This window comes from Pleurodeles waltl, chromosome 5, assembly GCF_031143425.1.
Source record: "Pleurodeles waltl isolate 20211129_DDA chromosome 5, aPleWal1.hap1.20221129, whole genome shotgun sequence".
NCBI classification, from domain to species: Eukaryota; Metazoa; Chordata; class Amphibia; order Caudata; family Salamandridae; genus Pleurodeles; species Pleurodeles waltl.
Window position 1 is genome coordinate 1,859,141,195 of NC_090444.1, and position 20,450 is coordinate 1,859,161,644.

The 20,450-nt window shown below is 46.2% G+C and overlaps 1 protein-coding gene across 1 annotated transcript in view; it reads right to left on the reverse strand.

Annotated features, from left to right (window-relative positions):
- LOC138297170 (solute carrier family 22 member 7-like) overlaps positions 1-20,450 on the reverse strand; it is a 182,454-nt gene that overhangs the window by 150,138 nt on the left and 11,866 nt on the right. Inside the window, exon 4 of the mRNA XM_069236663.1 lies at positions 8,133-8,301. Coding sequence (XP_069092764.1) covers positions 8,133-8,301 — 169 coding nt within the window. The remainder of the gene's footprint in view (positions 1-8,132; positions 8,302-20,450) is intronic.

Genomic DNA, 20,450 nt, shown 5'->3' on the forward strand with positions numbered 1-20,450 from the left:
GACGGAGGGCGAGGGGAGCTCCACGGCGGGGACAGGAGCTGAGACCAGTGACACGGACTCGTCCTCTGATGGGAGCTCCCTTGTGGTGGCGGCAACATCTGTGCCCCCCCATCTACAGGTACACCCCCCCTTCCAGCACCGCCCTCCCAGCAGCCCCTCAGCCTTTGCCCCGTGCCCGCTCAACCGGGAGGGTGGGCATCACCTTCGCCCCAGGCACCTCAGGCCCTGCCCCAGTCACCCCTGCTGCCCTCAGTGAGGATGCCATTGACCTCCTCAGGTCCCTCACTGTTGGGCAGTCTACCATTTTGAATGCCATCCATGGTGTAGAAAGGCAGTTGCAACAAACAAATGCATTCCTGGAGGGCATTCATTCTGGTCAGGCGGCCCTTCAGCAAGCTTTTCAGACTCTGGCCTCAGCACTCATGGCAGCCATTGTCCCTGTCTCTAGCCTTCCCCCTCCAACTTCCTCCACCCAGACCCAAACCCCTGTACCCCAGTCTATCCCAAGCACACCTCTAGACCAGCATGCACACACGTCAACACACAAGGGAAGCTCAGGCAAACATAAGTACCACACATCCCACAGGCACTCACGCAAGCATCACACACATGCAGACACACCAACATCCACTGCCTCCACTGTGTCCCCATCCTCCTCGTCTCCCTCCTGCCTCCCACTCTCGTTTCCACTCACACCTGCATGCACTACCTCTACAGCCACTACTTCCATCACCAGCACACACACCACCACACCCTGCTCAAGTGCAGTCACCACCCCCACTATCATTCACACATCCCCTGTGTCCTCTCCCAGTGTGTCTGTGACGCCCCCTCACAAGATACACAAACGCAGGCACACCCCCACCCAACAGCCATCCACCTCACGACAGCCTCCAGCCCATGCACCTTCACCCAAAGTCAGCAAACAAACACCTCCTACAACCACAACCTCTTCTTCCACTCCCAAACCCCCTCCAGCTACTCGTCCCAGTGTCTCCCAAAAACTTTTCTTGTCCAACCTTGACCTCTTCCCCACACCTCCCCCACCCCGTCCGTCTCCTAGGTCCTGAACTAGCACCTCAGCCACAACATATCCGGGACCAGTGGTGCCTGTAGTCACCGGAATCTGGAGTGCACCGGCCACCAGGGCAGCCAGTGTGGCATGGAGCCACAGCACAGACAGTCCTCCACCTGTCAAGCATCAGAAGTTGGCCAGTGCCCGGCGGGAGAGGGGGAAGACTCCAGCCACCAAAGCCGCTCCCAGGGCTACAGGTGGGAGTGTGGAGTCAGCTGCGACACCTTCCAAGTTGGGGAAGGGGCACAAGAGAGGACCGCCAGCACAAGCCCTGCTGGGACAGAGAGGACCGCCAGCACAAGCCCCGCTGGGCCATGAAGAACCGCCAGCAGCTGAGTCACTGCAAAGGAGCCCGCCGCTCCAAGCACTGCTGAGCAGGGCACCGCCGTCTCAAGCACCGCTGAACAAGGCACCGTCGTCTCAAGCACCGCTGAACAGGGCACTGCCGTCTCAAGCAACGCTGAACAGGGCACCGCCATCTCAAGCACCGCTGAACAGGGCACCGCCATCTCAAGCACCGCTGAATAGGGCACCACCGTCTCAAGCAACTCTGAACAGGGCACCGCCGTCTCAAGCACCGCTGAACAGGGCACCGCCGTCTCAAGCAACGCTGGCCCATGAGCGCCAAGGGCACTGATGCTACTGAGTCCGTCACAGGCAGAATGAAGCACTCTGGGCACCATGCCCCCTCCAGAACCAGTGGAGAGATCCATCCACTACCCCTGTCCTTAGCAGGATGAAACACTCTGGGCACAAGGCCCCCTCCAGAACCAGTGGAGAGATCCATCCACTACCTCTGTCCTTAGCAGGATGAATCACTCTAGGCACAATGCCCCCTCCAGAACCAGCGGAGACTGTTATCCACTTGAGAGACTGTGGCTTTGCACTCCCCAGGATTGAACAGTGGGCAACGCACCCACTGTAGAGACTTGAGAAACTGTGGCTTTGCACTCCCCAGGATTGAACAGTGGGCAACCCGCCCACTGTAGAGACTTGAGAAACTGTGGCTTTGCACTCCCAGGATTGAACAGTGGGCAACCCACCCACTGTAGAGACTTGAGAGACTGTGGCTTTGCACTCCCCAGGATTGAACAGTGGGCAAACCACCCACTGTAGAGACTTGAGAGACTGTGGCTTTGCACTCCCCAGGATAAAGCAGTGGGAAACCCACCCACTGGAAAGACTTGAGAGACTGTGGCTTTACACTCCCCAGGATAAAGCAGTGGGCAAACCACCCACTTCAGAGACTTGTGAGACTGTGGCTTTGCATTCCCCAGGATTGAACAGTGGGCAACCCACCCACTGTAGAGACTTGAGAGACTGTGGCTTTGCACTCCCCAGGATTGAACAGTAGGCAAACCACCCACTGTAGAGACTTGAGAGACTGTGGCTTTGCACTCCCCGGGATAAAGCAGTGGGCAACCCACCCACTGGAGAGACTTGAAAGACTGTGGCTTTGCACTCCCCAGGATAAAACAGTGGGCAAACCACCCACTTGAGAGACTTGTGAGACTGTGGCTTTGCACTCCCCTGGATTGAACAGTGGGCAACCCACCCACTGTAGAGTCTTGAGAGACTGTGGCTTTGCACTCCCCAGGATTGAACAGTGAGCATGTGGCCCTCTCGTGGATTTGGCGTTGTGCACTCAACCGGCTGAGGTGCCCCCCTTTTCCTCCCCCTGAGGTGCCTGTTTTCTTGCTATCTGATGCCCCTTCAGTGTTCTCTCTGTCATGGTCGGGGATCTTGTGTGGGCCTCGCCCATACCGTGTGGGGCCAGTGTTCCACGGACTTAATTGGAGCACTACCTGGACTACTATGCTTGGTGTATATTTTGTTAATGGTGTATATATATATTTTTGCCTACTTGATTTTAATATATTACAATGGTTACACTCATTTTTTGTTGTCTTTGCATTCTTCCGGAGGGGTTGGGGGGTTGTAACTGTGATGTATCAATATGTATTAGTGTGTGTGTTGTGGAGGGTGAGGGTGGGGGTGTTGCGTTTTGCGTGCCCCTGTTTTTTCCCTCTCCCCTCCCCTGTGTCGTAAGTGCAGTATCCACCGTGGTCTTCGCCGCCGGCGTTCGTGCCCCTGGTAGAGGAGCAGGAAGACTATTGCAGGGAGAATTTGGAGTTCCAGATCCATGGTGTCCTAGTTCCTCGTGGGGTGTGTAGAGGTGAGCATTTTCCCTTCGGAATCCTGTTTCCGCCATGTTTTCATCCGCGGTGAATCCGCCCCGGAAAAGGTAGCGGATTGGTAGGTTGTGATACTGTGGGCGGTACTTTGTCCTCCGCCTGTCTGTTGGCGGTGACCGCCGCGCTGCTCGTTTGTACCGCCGTGGGGGTCGGAGTGTTAAAGTGGCTGTCTTTGGTGGTTTCCGTCACGGTCGTAATTGCAAAAATTTTACTGCCGGCCTGTTGGTGGCCTTACCGCCGCTTTAACACCGACCGCCAGGATTGTAATGACCACCTTAGTTTCCTGGAAGCTGCCCAGTGGCTTATGGGAATAACACCATTGGATTGCTAGTCAGCATTATTTATGGTTATTGTTAGATCTGGCAACTCTTGGCGTGGTTTCCCTGTACTTTTTGTTTCTGAGCTTGTCTGTGAATCCTGTGCTATAATTAGTTTTTGCTGGTTTTGATACTCTGGGCACTTTACCGCTGCTAACCAGTGCTGTGATTGGCATGTTTGATTTACTAGTAAGTCCCTAGTAAAGTGCACTGGGGGTACCCAGGGCATGTAAATCAAACACTACTAGTGGGCTTGCAGCATTAATTTTGCTAACCCCATGAGTAGCCATCTAAACATGTCTCAGACCTGCCACTGCAGTGTCTGTGTGTGCAGGTTGTAATTGGGAGTTCGACCTGGCAAGTGTACACACTTGCCAGCCCAAAGCTTCCCTTTTTATACAGGTAATGCACCCCTAAGATAGGCCCAAGGTAGCCCCTTGGGCAGGGTGCAGTGTATTTAAAACTTAGGATATGTACTGATGTGCCTTACATGTCCTATTAGTGAAATAATGCTACATTCATTTTTCACTATTGCAAGGCATATCTCTCCCATATGTTAACATGGGGGTTCCTTAGAAATACCTTCTAAGTGTAATTTCCAATTGGGAGCAGATAGAGATATGGAGTTTGGGGTCTCTGAGCTCACAGTTTAAAAATACAGCGTTTGGTAAAGTTTTAGATTGTATATTTGAAAATGTCACTTTTAGAAAGAAGACATGTTCCTGCTTAACCATTTTTGTTCTGAAGTCTCAGGGCCATCAAAGACTTTATCTGCCAGCACCAAGGCTCTCTTGCTGAGACCTCTACCCTGCCAAGTGGTGCCACATCCAGTCCCTGGGCCCTCGAAAGGAGATACTGGTGAACCCAAGGTTAAAATCCACGCACCCGGAGCCGAGCACCAGAAAGATCGACACAGCGCAAACACTGCAGCTGAAAAATCGATACAGCGCCAGTGAAATCGATGCATCACCAGCTCAGCTAGGATTCATTGCTGCTGTGCATCCAGATTTTCCACGCATCATCCCTGGGTGTCAAAGTCTTCAACATCACCGCACTGACCTGAGGCTGCCTGTCCAGAAATTGACAGATCCCTTCTTTGCGAGGAACAAATTAACATATCGCTTACCCGGCAATGACAGAATCTGCACACAGCCTGACTTGCGAGTAAGGAATTGATGCACCACTTGCTTTTCTGACACACGCTCACCCCAGCAGTCTTATTTTTGAGGCATACGAGGTACTTAGTGCTAAAACAACACATCCATTGATTCTTTTGGATTTATACTCTTTTTACTTTAAAATTTGATATATTTACTTGTATAGGAGTTTTACAGTTTTGGTCTTGTTTGATTTAGATAAATATTGGTAATATTTCTGAACTGGTGTGGTGTCCTTTTCTGGTGATTTTACTGTGTTACGATGTGTGTTTGTACAAATACTTTACACATTGCCTCTGAGATAAGATGACTGCTTGTGTCAAGCTACCAAAAGGTTGAGCAGGGGTTGTCTTAGGTGTGTGACTCCCTTACCCTGACTAGAGTGAGGGTCCCTACAGGGTCTAAACTGACTGCCAACTAGAAACCCCATTTCTAACACTGGTGATCAGCTGTGAGGATAAAACCTGTATTTGTACTTGACATACAGTGGCTGGTGTACACTACAGCATTATTGCAGACCATTACACAACCACATATTGTTTTTCTCTTGGATTTTTACTTTTCTTTTTTTTTCCTTTTTGGATTTTTCTTGTCTTTTGAAACTCTGCACCTTTGATGGGACTTACCTACAAGCATGTTCCAGTCTGATGAGCTATCAGTAGTAGCTACAAATGTAGTGCTTGAGCTGGAGAGGTTGGAGGATTAAACACTAGCCTAGCTCAAGCAGTTTTGCAAGGATTTGAAGTGTCCAAGCAAAAGCTATACCAAGAAGGAGGAGCTGCAAATGGTGCTAAGTGCCTGGTTGGCAGTAAAAGAGGCTGAGGAGCACACAAGAGAGAAAAACATTGCTGTGGATGCGGAGGTACAGAGCATCCATGATGTTTTGTTGGATAACTGGAGGAGGCTGGCCTGGTGTGTAGTGGGTACCTATGATACTTACACCTCATACCAGCCCATTTATCCCGTATTAGTGTAGTGTAGGCAGTGTCTAGAAGCCAGGCTCTGTACAGGTAGCTGTGGAACAGCAGCCAAGGCTTATCTAGGAGACATGCAAAGCTCATGCAATAGCACTGTAGTCACACAGAACTCACACACATGAAATAAAATATTCCTTGATACAAAACTAAAGTTACTTTAGTTTGGTGACACAAATACGAAAAATACCATAGAGACTATAGTCCCTTAGGAGGAAAGTAATATACAAATTATATACACTAGTATGCAGAAATAGGCATAAAGAAGTTAGAAAACTGTGCAATTAGCGAAAATCACAATAGATAGAAATGGGCCCTGGGCAAGCACAAACCATATACTAAGAAAGTTGAATGCGAAAGTCGGTCCCAAACCCCAGGCAAGTGTAGTGTGTAGAGGGGAGCTGGGGGTACTAGAAAACACCAAAGGTAAGTACTAGAACCCACCCCAGTGACCAGGAAAGCAAGAGTAAATCACAGTAGCTTTCCCAGAACACAAATATAAATGAAAAGAAGAACTATGCAAAACCCAGAAGAGACTACAAGACACCAACAGTGGATTCCTGGACCAGAGGGCCTGTGAAAGAAGGGACAAAGTACAAGAAGCACAGAAGAGTCCAAGAAGAGCAGGAGCCCCTGCTAACCCGGATGAAAGTGCAAAAGAAGAACCACCGGTGAAGAAGAACAGTAAGTACTGCACCCAAGAAGACGAAGTTGGGTTCCTGGATGACGCAAGTGATGCCCCACGCCGGATGGAGGATTGCAGTTGGGCATGCGTCAACGGAGTCTGCCAACAAGCCTTGGCACATGCAAAGATTATGGTTAGCGGAAAATGTCGCTGCCCGGGACCAGGAAGAACCAGGTGGACTCTACCCAGTAGGAGAGGTTCAGAGGGGGCCCTCTGCAACTCAGAGAGACTACAGAAGACCAGACAGAACATACAGGAGTCCCACAGCAGAGGGACAAGGAAGTTGCTAAAGAGGCCCATGCAGCACTTCAACAAAGGCTCCCATGTTGCCTGAGAACCACTCAGGAAGCTGTGCTTCACAGCATAGAGTGCCGGGGGGCGGAGCTAGAAGACATAGGAAGGGCTTGGAGAAAGGATGACAACAAGCCTTTGCAGATGCAAAAAACGTGGTACACGGAGGTAATGTCTTGGTTGGGGAGGCAAGCTCTTACCTCCACCAAAGCTGGACAGTTGAACAAGAAGAACGTCGGGACCACTTCAGTCTACCACCCGTGATGCCGAATCTACACACCTCAGCAGGAGAGGGGATCCACGCAGCAGCTCATCGCTGCAGTAGATGCCTGCTGAAGCAGGGGAGTGACTCCTTCACCCCAAGTGATATTCCTTCACTCTTCTGGTGCAGGCTAAAGATGGGCTGTCCTCAGAGGATGCACGACTGGGAAACAGTTGCAGTTGCTGGGAGAAGACAGAGATACAATGTTGCTGAAGGCGTCTTGCTTCTTTTTTGCAGCTTGTAGAGTTCCTGGAGGGTCCAGATGCAGTTTCTTCAGTGAGAAATCAAAGTGGAGGATGCAGAGGATTCCTGCTGGAGTCTTGCAATGTCCAGTACACGCATAAAATGGCATCACCGCTCTCACAAAGTCTGTGGAAATGGTCCTGGAGGTTGTGGGGGCTCCTGAGCTAGTGCAGGGTTGACCTCACACATAGGTAATTTGCAATCTGTTATATGCTTGACTTCTAATTGATCTGGTGCAGTGAAAATGGCAGTGAAAGGGTGCTTGCACCTTTTCACACAGGCTGCAATGGCAGTCCTGCAGAAGGTTTGCATGGGCTCCCTATCGGTGTCAAAATATATGCTGCAGCCCATAGGGATCCCTGGAACTCCAATGCCCTGGGGGGCACCAGTATGCCAATTGTGGGTGAAATACACAGTTTTGGGATGGAGAGCATAATCATTGGGGTCCTGGTTAGCAGGATCCCAGTGAACACTAAAGCATACTGACATGAGGTGTAACCATGCTGAGAAAGAGGGTACTTTTCTACACTGTTGATATGAGGTATTATCACGCTAGACTTCAGACACAAGTATATGGTCAGACTTATTAGATCTGCACCAAACGCCACTATAGCACCACCTCTTTCTGTGGGCTGGAAAAGTGTAAGTCCTATAAAATGAAATCATCACTCATTGTGCCTGCCTGTGGCAGCATATGCCTAGCTGAAGAATTTGAAGCAGGCAGACATGTGCTTACATATTGCATTAGTCTGAGGTCTACTGGCCTGACGGGCAGCCCTAAATCCCAAAAGCACCAGCCACCACTGATAAGAGATAGAGTGGCTGCAAGCTTTGATATAGTTGTACTGGGAAAATCATGTCTAAGATCCCTGTCCTGAGCACACAAGGTGACTATAAAACATATGTTCTCGGGCTATGGCATAATTCACTCACCATATGCTGATGATACCCAAAATATAGGGGCACGTTATAGCAACAAGAAGCCAGCGCCAGTCCCGGATCAGGTATGCCACTAGAGACAGAAGCATAAGCCCAATGCTCCAGTAAATGGTCATCCAGCTCCCACTAAAAGTACGGTGCTTCTTATTCACCCATTCCAAACCTGTAAGATAAGAGACACTGTTCAGACATTGTTTTTTAGTGGTCACTATTTATTTCAAATTCTAGAACTACATCAAAGAGATACTCCATCTCCTAACCGCTTCTGATCATCATAGGGATTTTATTTTTAGCTCACCTTTGTTGCATGGAATTTATTTATTACCTCTCTTTGAGTGCTCTCAATACAACTTAATTTTAACAATTATATTTTTCCGACATCTACACACCTTTTTGCACTTGCGGATTGTTCATATTTCTCTGACTCCGTTTCTAATTAGGTTCCAGGCTTTTGTCCTCCCTGAGGGCCAACATACCGACTTTGCTGGCCAGCTTGCAGATCAAGAGCCTACACACAATACAGCCATTAGCCTGTGCTTGAGCCTGTTCCTCAGAAAGAAAATGGTGGGGACAGAACCTGCATGTGAAATTTATTATTTACACCGCACCATTCCTGGGAAGGTTTTTCCCAAGGAGAACAAAGGGAAAAGCCCAGACGTCTGGAGCCAAAACCAGTATGAAAGGGACCAGGCAGCTGTTACAGGTGGAAGAGGAGTTCAGGCTTTTAGAGAGATTGTTTCAACAGAACACACCAAGCTGTCATTTTGAAATATCCCAAAATGTTGTCCAAGAGAGTTGAGATTCTGGTTGAATTATGATGTGTCATCCCAGGATTGGACAGAGGTGCCCACCTACTTGACCTTTCACTTAAAAATCTCTTCCCAGGGTACGGAGAAAATGGATTTCTCAGGACCTTAAAGACCAGATCATTTTGGGGTGCTGGAACACCTTGTACTAAGCCTGGATGGGACTCTGTGGATTCACCTCTCCAGGGCTAGTGGCACTGGCACTCTAAGGGACAGCAAAAGGGATGGGTCTACTGGGTTACTGTGGAAGAGAAGGGCCTGCTCTGGAACTTCTGAGGGCTGAACCTTTAGAGGGATAACTTTCACTAGAGGGCACTCATAACTTCTGCTATCACACAAGCCCTTCAAGTGGCCACAGAGGCTATGGGACATGAATAGTGCAGGCATTAAGGGGTTTTTGCCTTGAAGCAGGGAGACCAGACAGGAACCAGTGCACGTGGTGTCCTGTTCCCAAAGGTCTGTACACTCCCCAGGGAGGGCCAAGTCCCCAAGGAGGAAAATAGCCATGGACACGCATGGCATCCCTCCATGTTTCTCCAATTTATCCATGGGACCCCATATCCCTTGGGGTCTGATCCAACAACATACTGTAGAGAAGAACAAAGAAAATCACTGCCATGCTTGGATTGTGCTTCTGCCACAGGGACCCCCAGTTTCCAGAGGCAAAGAGAGATGAGCACTTTCGTGCTTGGACATTTCTGCTCCCGGGGAGCACCAGAGAGCCAGAAGAAGTATTGAGTGCTGGGTTCACACCCATGTCGGAGAGTGACTTACACTTGTCAAACAGGCTCCTGTCGGTGCTGATCTTGGATGGAAACACAGAGTGAAATCAGCTCTTACACCAGCTGCAGGAGAAGCCAGGTGTGTTGGGAGCCAGCAAGAGGTACAGGGGTTGTGAATCTCCCACATGATCCCTTATGAAGCCACACTTGGGTTTTTGATTAGGGCTGTGCACACATAATATAAACAAGTAAAAGAAAAGCTGTGTCACGAGTTTACAAGTTTAAAACTAAATGTATTGTTAAAGTGGGAGGCCACTTTTATAATATTCATGCCTCAGGGCGGAGGAGTGCACCATAGGTCCATGTGCTGAACTATAAAATTTGTATATTTGCTCAGTAAAGGCAGAGGAACCACCAGCGTCACCATTATTGGTTGTGGGGCTGACAGCAGTGCGGCAGCCACCAAGGCCTCCCTCTCTAGTATTTTAGTTGTCACCCCAAGTTTCCCTGGGGGTCAAGTGAGTGGCTGAAAGAAAAATTTGGAGATTATTTAAGCACTTCTTGGGCTAGGATGTTTGCCCAAAAGGTTCTGAGCTCTGGCAGCCTCTATTGAAGTGGCCTAAAGCTCTGTTACAGCATGTGTATGGTAGAAGAAAAACCAATGGCCACAGTGTATCAAAACTGTGGGTCTTAATTGACAATAACAACGTTATCGGTGAATTAGTACATGACTTAATGAATGTCTTTGAAATGCTTCATGGTCAATCTCAATGTTAGCAATGTGTAATTTCTAGTTTCAATGGTGTTGCGTTGGTTTATTATGACATATTTCTAATTTTATTAATGTGATGACGCCCTGACATTTCCAGGAAGTATTTAATACAGGTAGGGGGTATGGTGTTTAGAGGATTCAGGTCTTGCTATGTGTGTGAACTGTAAGGACGTTTTCACCTTTAGCATTTCCACCTGTCAGCATGTATATGCCTTTGAATTAATGGGCAGTATTGGATGTTGGTTTGTATTGCAACATTTACATGACTCAAACCACCCCTAAGTAGGGCGCTGAAGTGTTTGCTTTAATGGGTAGCATGCTACACCATGAAGGGTATTCGGTAAAAAGGATATTGTTTTTCTTTTGATCCTATGTGGGAAGTGTTTCTATATTATGTGTGTGGACCACTGAGGTGTGGTTATCATGTAATGGGACACAGAGCTTAGCACTGTAACGGGCAAAGAATTATGAGAGACAGAAGTACAGGTTATGGTTTTCAGTAAGCTGGTAGCTTTCAACAGCTCTGCAGGTCCCTCCATGGTATTTCTTATTTTCAAAGCCCACTTAGCTGGTTTACAGTTCTGAGCAGACGTAAGTTGCATGGGGACCTGGATTAATGATCTACTGTAATGGACTTTAATATTATGATCCCCTATCTGATTGCCTTTGTGAGGTAAAAGCAGTCATAGTAAGTAGCTAGTTAGGACCTGCAGTGATGGACTAAATTAAAGTCCTCATCATTTATATGTAAAAGCTTTAACTGCACAATGTATTATTTGAGTCTTGTTTCTTGCGTGCATGAGATATGCGGTACTACCTCACACAACCTCTCCTTAGCAGGCATGGACCTGCTCTGCTTCACTACCTGGCAAAAGTCAAGTGCAACAAAGTGGCACTTGGTTCCCAGTGAACAGAAGGTTGCACACCTATTACCTGCAACCCTTGCAGCTAATAACCCACTTTCTTACAGTCAGCATACTTCATGTACATTAGCTTGACCTTAGATAAGATATCCTTAACTGTGTGTATGGTTTGATGAAAGTCAATTGGTTAATTTCTGCAGTGGTAGACGAAACTGAAGGAAGCAACATTTGGGTAAGATATCCAAAAGTAAACGAAAAAAAGTGGTTTATGGATATAGATATGCCTGGCATTGTTGTAAAAGAAATCTGCCGGCCCTAGTAGTTCTCCACAACTGGAGTGTGTGGTGGGAAGCAATGTAAATCCTGCTCTATCAGTTGGTTGAGCCTTTCTGACAGTCCATCTGACTGAGTGTGTCGACTGGATCGCAGGCATGTCTTAAAATCCTATTCTTGATTTGAATTTTGAACATAATGATATGTTGCAGTATGAGCAATGCCTAATCAACAGAATATTACATTTTCTTCTACAGCATATAGGTGATCATTAAGACCGCCAGGGTTAATTTGGCGGTATCACCGCCAACAGGCTGGCAGTGAATACCGCCACATCTCCACTCATACCGCCATGGCAGTATGAACTGCCAGGCCGGAAATGTTCATCTCTGACCCAGCGGTCCCCAGAGGACCGCTGGCAGTATTAGGAGCCGGTCTACCACCATGGTTTCCGCTGCGGTAGCACTGCCACGAAAACCATGGCGGTACGCTGCAGGTGACAGGGAATTCCTTCCCTGTCACCTGTAGACGGCTCCCCCACCCCTCCCAGCAAGCACCTAACCCCTCCATCGCCCCTACCATCAAAACACCCCCACCCTCCTGCTCACATAGTGCCCCCTACTCACATAGTGCCCCTAGCCCACTCCCAGCATACATGCATACAGACACCCACATGCACCACACATACACCCATTCACCTATACTTTCAGACATGCATCCACTCACAAATACACGCATCCATACACGCATTCACCCACACATACTCACATGCATATACACTGACCTGCAGACACGCACACACTTCAACATTTATTCACGCATCCACACACATGCATACAACCACTCATTCACCACAACACTTACAGTTGCATTCACACACGCACACACACATTCATACACACACGCAGACACCACACACTCAAACACAACTCCAATCTCCCACCCCCCTCCCCTGTCAGACTTTAGACTCACCTTGTCCGATGAGGAGGTCGTCCAGCAGGGAATGGGAAGGGGCGCTGCCACCGCTATTAGCGCCCCACCAGCAGGATACTGCCAGGCCGTATTAATGGTCTTAATATGACTGGTGTCATCCTACTGGTGGGGCGGTGCAGGTGGTAGCAACGCCAGAGCGCCACCGCCTGCCAGCATGGCTACTGCCAATAATCCACCCACAATGTGGTGGAAATCAGGCAGTACCCATTATATGTTGCCCCTGGCTTTGCGGTCTCGTTCAGAGACCGCCACGGTTATAATGAGGGCCATAGTGTCCATATTTGGGCAGTTAGTCTACCTCTACAGTGCTGTAACCCTTAGCTCTTGGATTTTCACCCACAAAGTCTATACTAATTCAGGGATCTCCAACTGCTCATGTCAACTCGTGAGCCAATCATTTTTGGGAGGGGACAAGAGCTTTTGACTACAGGCTGCCACTTAACTGCATTGGAGCCTGTGTTGGTCACTGGCTGATGTACGCACACCCCCCTTGGTGCGAGTCACGACCAGTGGCCGGAGCCAGGGAGGGATTTTTTAAAATTTAAAAATCCCTCAGGAGACACGGAAGAGCTTCTGTGTCTCCCCCTTCCACTATGTGACATCAGCATGCCGTGATGCGCACTGACATCACAATTTGTTTTCCCCACCAGAGCAGGAAGCAGCAGGTAAGGGCACTTTCTGCTCTGATGGGGAAAGCAGGCCCAAAAGGGGCTCCCCTGCCTTCAGAAAGGCTGTGTTTGAAAGGGAGATTCTCCAATTTCACAAAAGGCCCTCCTGAAATGGTTTCCTGCCCGTTGATCGCAGCATAATTTTTTTTTTTTTGTAATCAAAAAAATTGAAATGAAGTTGAAATGAAGTTGACATGAGCAGGGCTGACCCCTTGTGAGGGCAATTTTTTGCAATAAATGTATGTTTTCCCTGGGGGCCACGATCACCCGCCCCCAAGGGAAACAATACAGCTGTATATAGATCTATATATATATATATATATATATATATATCTTTCCCCCTCTCTCTCTCTCTTTCTATATATATATATATATATATATATATATATAAAATATATATTTATATAGATATGGAGATCACTTTTGTCAATGCATGTGTGGTTTCCCACATATAAAAGTGATCTAATTTTATATATATAAAAATATTCACCACCAGTTGCCTTGCAGCACACGTCTTTAAAGCGATGCACATACTCCAACCAACGCGTTTCAACCATAGCTTTTAGGCAGCAATAAAAAAGTCAAGCTAAGTCTTGTGATCATGTTTCTGCTAGAGAAGGACCAGGCTATTGTCTAGTGGTACTTTTGATCCCATAAAGTAGCGCAGAAGGTTTATGCCTCCTGCAAAGATCAAATCTGGATTTTATGTGAATAGCTGAGTAGATTAGTAAAGATAGCCATTACCTGTGCTATAACACAAATAAAATGTATGTGCGAGGAGGGCAATGGAGAGATGAAGGTCACTTTTGCTGGGTGCTAGTGAGCGAATCCAAGGAGGAGGTCATGGGAGTAGGAGCACCAATAATGGTAGTCGGACTGGGCGACACAGGCGCCAAAGACTATGACGATGGGTATGTGACAAGTTGAAGTAATAGTATGTCTATTCGTTTTTTTTAGTGTCTTGAGAGAATGTGCTGATTAAGGGAAAAAGCGAAGGTAAAGTAACTGACCTTGAGTGTTGCACGCCTCAGACACACACCAGCAATTTTGTGACTGTCTATGTAGGCTCGTGTTTTAGAGGGACAGTTTAGAAAGTAGCAGAGATGGCATCTTGATGGATGACTGCTGCCGTCACTCGGGTTATAGAGGACAGCTCTGACATAGGATCAGAGACTGACATAGCAGATACTGAGACAGCATCTGAGGGATAGGACAATGGCGCAGACTCTGAGAGTGATTTTTCAGTCAGAGGAGTCACATCCAACAACTCCTCTTCCAGTGATTCTGTGGGGGTGATGAGGACAGTCGTGCTGTCCTTTCGTAAGCACAATTGCGGATTAGCCCAACCCAGAGAGCGGGTGCATGCAGCAGCAAGCACAGAGAGAGAGCTCTCTTGGAAGCTCCACAATTTAGTTCAGCCTCAAATTCCACCGCCCAAATCATATTGTGGAAACATCAAAATTATCTATCACAAAACAACCTGGTTTTGTAAGGCAGGCACCTGCGTTTTTGGTCCTGGGCTCGGCTGTCATATAGGGAAACCTACCAAACACAGACATTTCTGGAAACTAGATGTCCTGGGTAGTCCACCAAGGTGTGACTTGTGTGAATTCCCCAAAGTTTGCTCACCCAGAATACCCTGAAAAGGTGAAATGTTGAATAAAAACTCATTTTTTTCTTGCATTTCTGTCACACAAACTACAGGAATATGCTGGGATCCACAAAATTCCTACCACCCAGTGTTTCCCCACCTGTCCTATTAAAAATGCTACCCCACTTGAGTGCCTGTACCTAGTGCCTGCATCAGGAATGGATCACCCCAGGGTCAAAAGTTGCCTGTCACATTCCTGTCACTGGCACTAGGCCTACCCACACATGTCAGGTACCATTTTTATTGGGAGACTTGGGGGATTGCTGGTTGTAAGGAAGTTTGTTGCTCCCCCCAGATTCCAGAACATGCCATTGCCGAAATGTGCAGCAAATGTGTTTTTTTTAGCCAATGTTTAAGGTTTGCAAAGGATTTTGGGTGACAGAACATGCTGAGAGCCCCACAAGTTATCCCATTCTGAATTCCCCTAGGTGTCGACTTTCCATAAATGTATAGGTTTCCTTAGGTGCCATCAGAGATAGAGGCCAAAATCCACAGCTAGTCACTTTGCAAAAACCGCGTCCGTTTTCATTAGAAAAAAATGCAATGTGTCAACATTGTGTTTTGGGGCATTTCCTGTCACTGGCTCTAGGCCTATGCACACAAGTGAGGTACTATTTTTATTGGGAGACTTGGGTAAACGCTGGGTAGAAGGGAGTTTGTGGCTTTGTGTACGAACTTTGAATTACTGAAATGAGAGTAAAGCATGCTTTTTTAGCTCACTTTTGAGGTGTGCAAAGGAGTCTGGGTGAAGGAACCCTGTGAGAGCCCCACAAGTCACCCCATCCTAGATTCTCTTATTTGTTTACTTTCCATAAATGTATAGGTCTGGTAGGTTTCCCTAGGCGCCGGCAGAGCTACAGTCCACAATCCACAGCTAGGCACTTTTCAAAAAACACATCATTTTTCAATTGTCCATGTTGTGTTTTGGGGCATTTCCTGTCACGGGCACTAGGCCTACCCACACAAGTGAGGTACCATTTTTATCGGGAGATTTGGAGGAATGCTAAGAGGAAGGAAATTTGTGGCTCCCCTCAGATTCCAGAACTTTGCAGCACCGAAATGTGAGAAAAGAGTCTTTTTTAGCCCAATATTGAAGAAGTCATTTTGAGAGATGTGCAAATAACCATTGTTTCTAAACTACATAGGTTTCCTTGATTCCTAATTTTTCACTCTATATATTTTACCAAATTAATTGCTTTATACCTGGTATACAATGAAAACCCATTGTAAGGTGCAGCTCATTTATTGGCTCTGAGTAGCTTGGGTTCTTGATCAACCTACAAGACCTGTATTACTCCACAGCCAGGAGGGTCCAGCAAACATATCGGTATATTGCTTTAAAAAATCTATCATAGTTGGGAAAAGTCACGGAAGAAAACATAGCCAGAAAGGGCTGTTTTTTTCAACTCAATGTCAATATTTTTTTATTGTTACTTTCTGTAAGAAAATCTTGAAGGATCTACACAAATGACCCCTTGCTGAATTCAGAATTGTGTCTACTTTTCAGAATGTTTAGCTGTCTGGGATCCAGCATTGGTTTCACACCCATTTCTGTCACTAACTAGAAAGAGGCTTAAAGCACAAAAATAGTAAAAATGGGGTTTGTCCCAGTAAAATGCCAAAACTGTGTTGAGAAATGTGTTTTTCTGATTCAAGTCTGTCTGTTCCTAAAAGCTGGGAACATGGTGATTTTATAACCGTAAAGACTTTGTAGATCCCACTTGCAGGAAAAAAAACAGATGTTTTCTTCTGCTGCACTTTTTTTCAATTTTCCCCCCTAAAAAACAAATTTTAGCTGAATTTTGGCTAATTTCTCAATCTCCTTAAGGGGACCCCACAAACTCTGGGTACCTTTAGAATTCCCAGGATGTTGGAAACAAGGACGCATATTCGGTGTGGATAGCTTATGTGGACAAAATGTTATGGGGGCCAAAGCATAAACTACCCCAAACAGCCAAAATAGGGCTCCACACTGGGGGGGAGGCCTTGCAACTAGGGAGTTAACCTAGACTGTGCATAAAAAAGGGAATATTGGCCCACACAGGGAATATTTGCCAATTAAGAACTTGTGATCTGTATCTTTGCTAGAGGGTTGATGCTGGCTAAGGTTCAGGGTGCATATGTAATCTAAGGCAATTCTACAGGATTTTGCAGCACTGTACAGGAAATCAAAAGGGAGCTGGCTAACCTGTGAGTCAGTCACTAACCATGAAAAAACATAATTAAATAAATCTTGGATTCTAAGATATCCATCTGCCGAAAACTAAATCCCATAGGATGTAATGGGATTTTGACTTCAGCAGACGGGATGTCCGAAACCGTTGTGATCCTCCGATATCTAAATCAGGCCCTAAGACTTAAGCAGAAGAGAATCATCAGCTATAATTAACTTGTATGTATTGGACAACACTTTTCCTCAAGAAACAATGACAGCCTGGCTGCATGTAATGTCTACGTGATCTTCACCCAATGTATGTGTACTATTATATGGGACTGCAGCTGTGTGTTGCCATTCCACTCAAAATGTTAATAGATAAGTGGTTATTAGACAGGATCAGAGCTAAATGAGGACTGTTGTAATGGGAAACGTTATACAGGAATGCTAGGCATTGCTGAAATCCACACTATGTAGGAGGATTGATTTATATATGCTACAAAATGTGTCTTGGAAGCTTGCTGGATTTGGGGAGTGAGCGTGGAGGGCAGACAGCATCCACTGGTGGGTGTTTGTGAATGGGCTTTACTGACAAAAAGAAAAGTCTGTTCCAAACAACAGAGCTTACCTAGTGTAATAAGTACCTTGTGCCACAACGACTAAGGTTGATCATAATGTTCAGTCAAAAGCAAGTGCTCCAACCTTTCTCTAAACCTCTACAGGGGGAAAGGTTATTACTAAAACACACATGTAAAATTCCAATAAATCAATTAATCAATAGCTATTTGTATAAGTGCTTCTTCATATTGAGCAGTACATGTACACCTGTCAGCAATAGTCTCTGCCCTCTCAAAAGCACGAGACATAGGGGGTTATTCCAACTTTGGAGGAAGTGGTAATCCGTCCCAAAAGTGACGGTAAAGTGACGGATATACCACCAGCCGTATTACGAGTCCATTATATCCTATGGAACTCGTACTACGGCTGGTGGTAAATCCGTCACATTTGGGACGGATTACCACCTCCTCCAAAGTTGGAATAACCCCCATAATGTTACATTTCGTTGTCCAGACGCAAATTAAACTTAAACTTCCAATCCCTTTACATATAACACAATTTGCTGCTATTTCATTTGAGTAAAGCATCTGATGTGTCTTTGAATTCTCTTGGATGAGTTCATACTTCTAAAGAATAGTTGTCCTGTTTCTTCACAAAATGTGTATACAAAACCCTTCACATTTGTGAAATCATAGACTCTATTTTCAAAACATATTTCACCTAAAAGATGTGTGAATTCTTTCAGTGCTCAACACATGATATGTGATGTTTTTCCAATGCTAGACTCTGGACTTCATTTAGCATTTGGCAGTCAGCAGTCAGTACAGAACATGACATCTGCCACCCCGACTGACTACCCCTGCCGGCTCAGCTATGATGACTCTACCTTCAGATTAACCACAGCCATGGCAGTGGCCACCATCAGTTTCCTATACCAAACCTTTTCTTTTTTCAAAAACAAGCTTCCAAAATATGAGTTTTTTTCTATAGGTATTGGGCTTATTACCTTTTTTTCCTGTTTGTGACCACCTGGACTGACAGAAAATGAATACATCACACCATTCAGTATAAACAGGGTAGATGGTCTCATGGCTTAACTTCAACAGCCTGATGGAGCTGGTTTTCTGAGAGGGGAGCAAACAGAGGCACCACCTTCAGAAAACTGATGATCTTCCTGATTTAGAATTGAGCGGGTGAACCAAGAGTTTTGCAGAGAGGCAACTATGTCCAACAAACTCTAAATCCAGTGACTTGCAATCTGCCTATACATTGTTTGTGAGGTGGAAACTCTTCTGACTCCCAGCTGATAAAGACAAAGTTTGAGCTGGCATTTCTCAGGAAAGTATTCTTTTTCCTGAAATCTCTGCCTCTTTCTCTGTTACTTTGTAGGGAATTAATGGCCTATCACTGTGTGCCTGAAATGCCATGGGTTATATAGGCTTAGCCTGAATATGGACACAGAGATGGCAGAATCTTAGGTGAAGTATTTACATTACATTCCTATAGACTCCACTATAGTCTGTGGAGAATAAATAATCATTGCTAACACTTACAGTCTAGAGAATAAACAAGGATTGCTATTGCTCATCATATTAACTGGTGGAAGTTTATTTAGTGTATAATGGCAGCCATCCTGGCATCCCCTGCCTCCACAATCTCACACTTACTGCCCATAAATCTGGGCCACCTCTCTGTAACATTCTCCAGGCTAATTGTCTCCTGGCCACTGTAGTTACCAATAGGGTTGTTAGACCCACCTAGTGTCAAAATATTGCAGTTAGCACCATTTCTAGGAAGCGCCAACCCACCTTGCGTCAATGAAATGCAAGGTAGGTGTTCCCTTCCTAAAAACAACATTAGCCCTCAGCCCCATATTCAGTAAACAACACAGAAATGATGCTCAACTTGGAGGCAGGCCTAAATAATTTCTTTAAGCCCGATTAACATCATTATTTAACGGCTGGTCAGACCAGGTGTTAAAGTGCTGGTAGGCATATTTCCATGGGGAAACGCCATAGAATGGGCCCATAGATGCCCATCCCAACCCAACATCATCACCACCACCCACATCACAGGTACACTACAGGAGGCATGAGCCCATTCCAGGTAAGTTACAGGTAGGTGTATGTGTGTGGTGTGACATTGGAGGCCCCTTACAATGGGCCCCCAGGCTGGCACTGGGTATGTTGGGCTTGCCCTAAGAACACTGGTGCCCTACGGTGGGCATTTGGGTAGTGGTAATGACTCCTGTCTATACTTAGACATGAGTAATTTTTGGCTGCTTGTGTGTCAAACGACACAAGGTTGACTAGCGGCAGATATTTTGCTGCTAATCAGCCTACCATATTTTTGAACCCACTAGCGCCATTTCCCCTAATGCCATCAGTCACCGGCTAGCGTCTTTTTTTTGAGACAATAGCCATTCTTTAGCGAAATTGTGCTTCATTTTATAAATGTGGCGAAAGGATGGCATTAGGGAATGGTGTTAGCTCACGGTAAAAAAATAACACACAACTGCGCTAGCGCAGGTGTGCGCCATTTTTCATAAATATGGGCCTGTGAAGCTTCGTAAAACTTAGTCCAAGGCTAATACACATAAATCTGCATGAGATAATATTTGAGGTTGAAAGCTCATGGGTTTATTAAAAAATGATGGTCATTATAGAAACCAAAACATAATTAATTAGTTAATTAAGAATTAACATCAACATAATATTCATACTACAACTCAAGGGAACTCATGGCCTGCCTCTGAAGAAAACACAAGGATAGTCTGACTAAATATCAAATAGACAGACTGACATAGAATATATAGGTCCTCATTATGACATTGGCGGTAAATCCCGCTTAC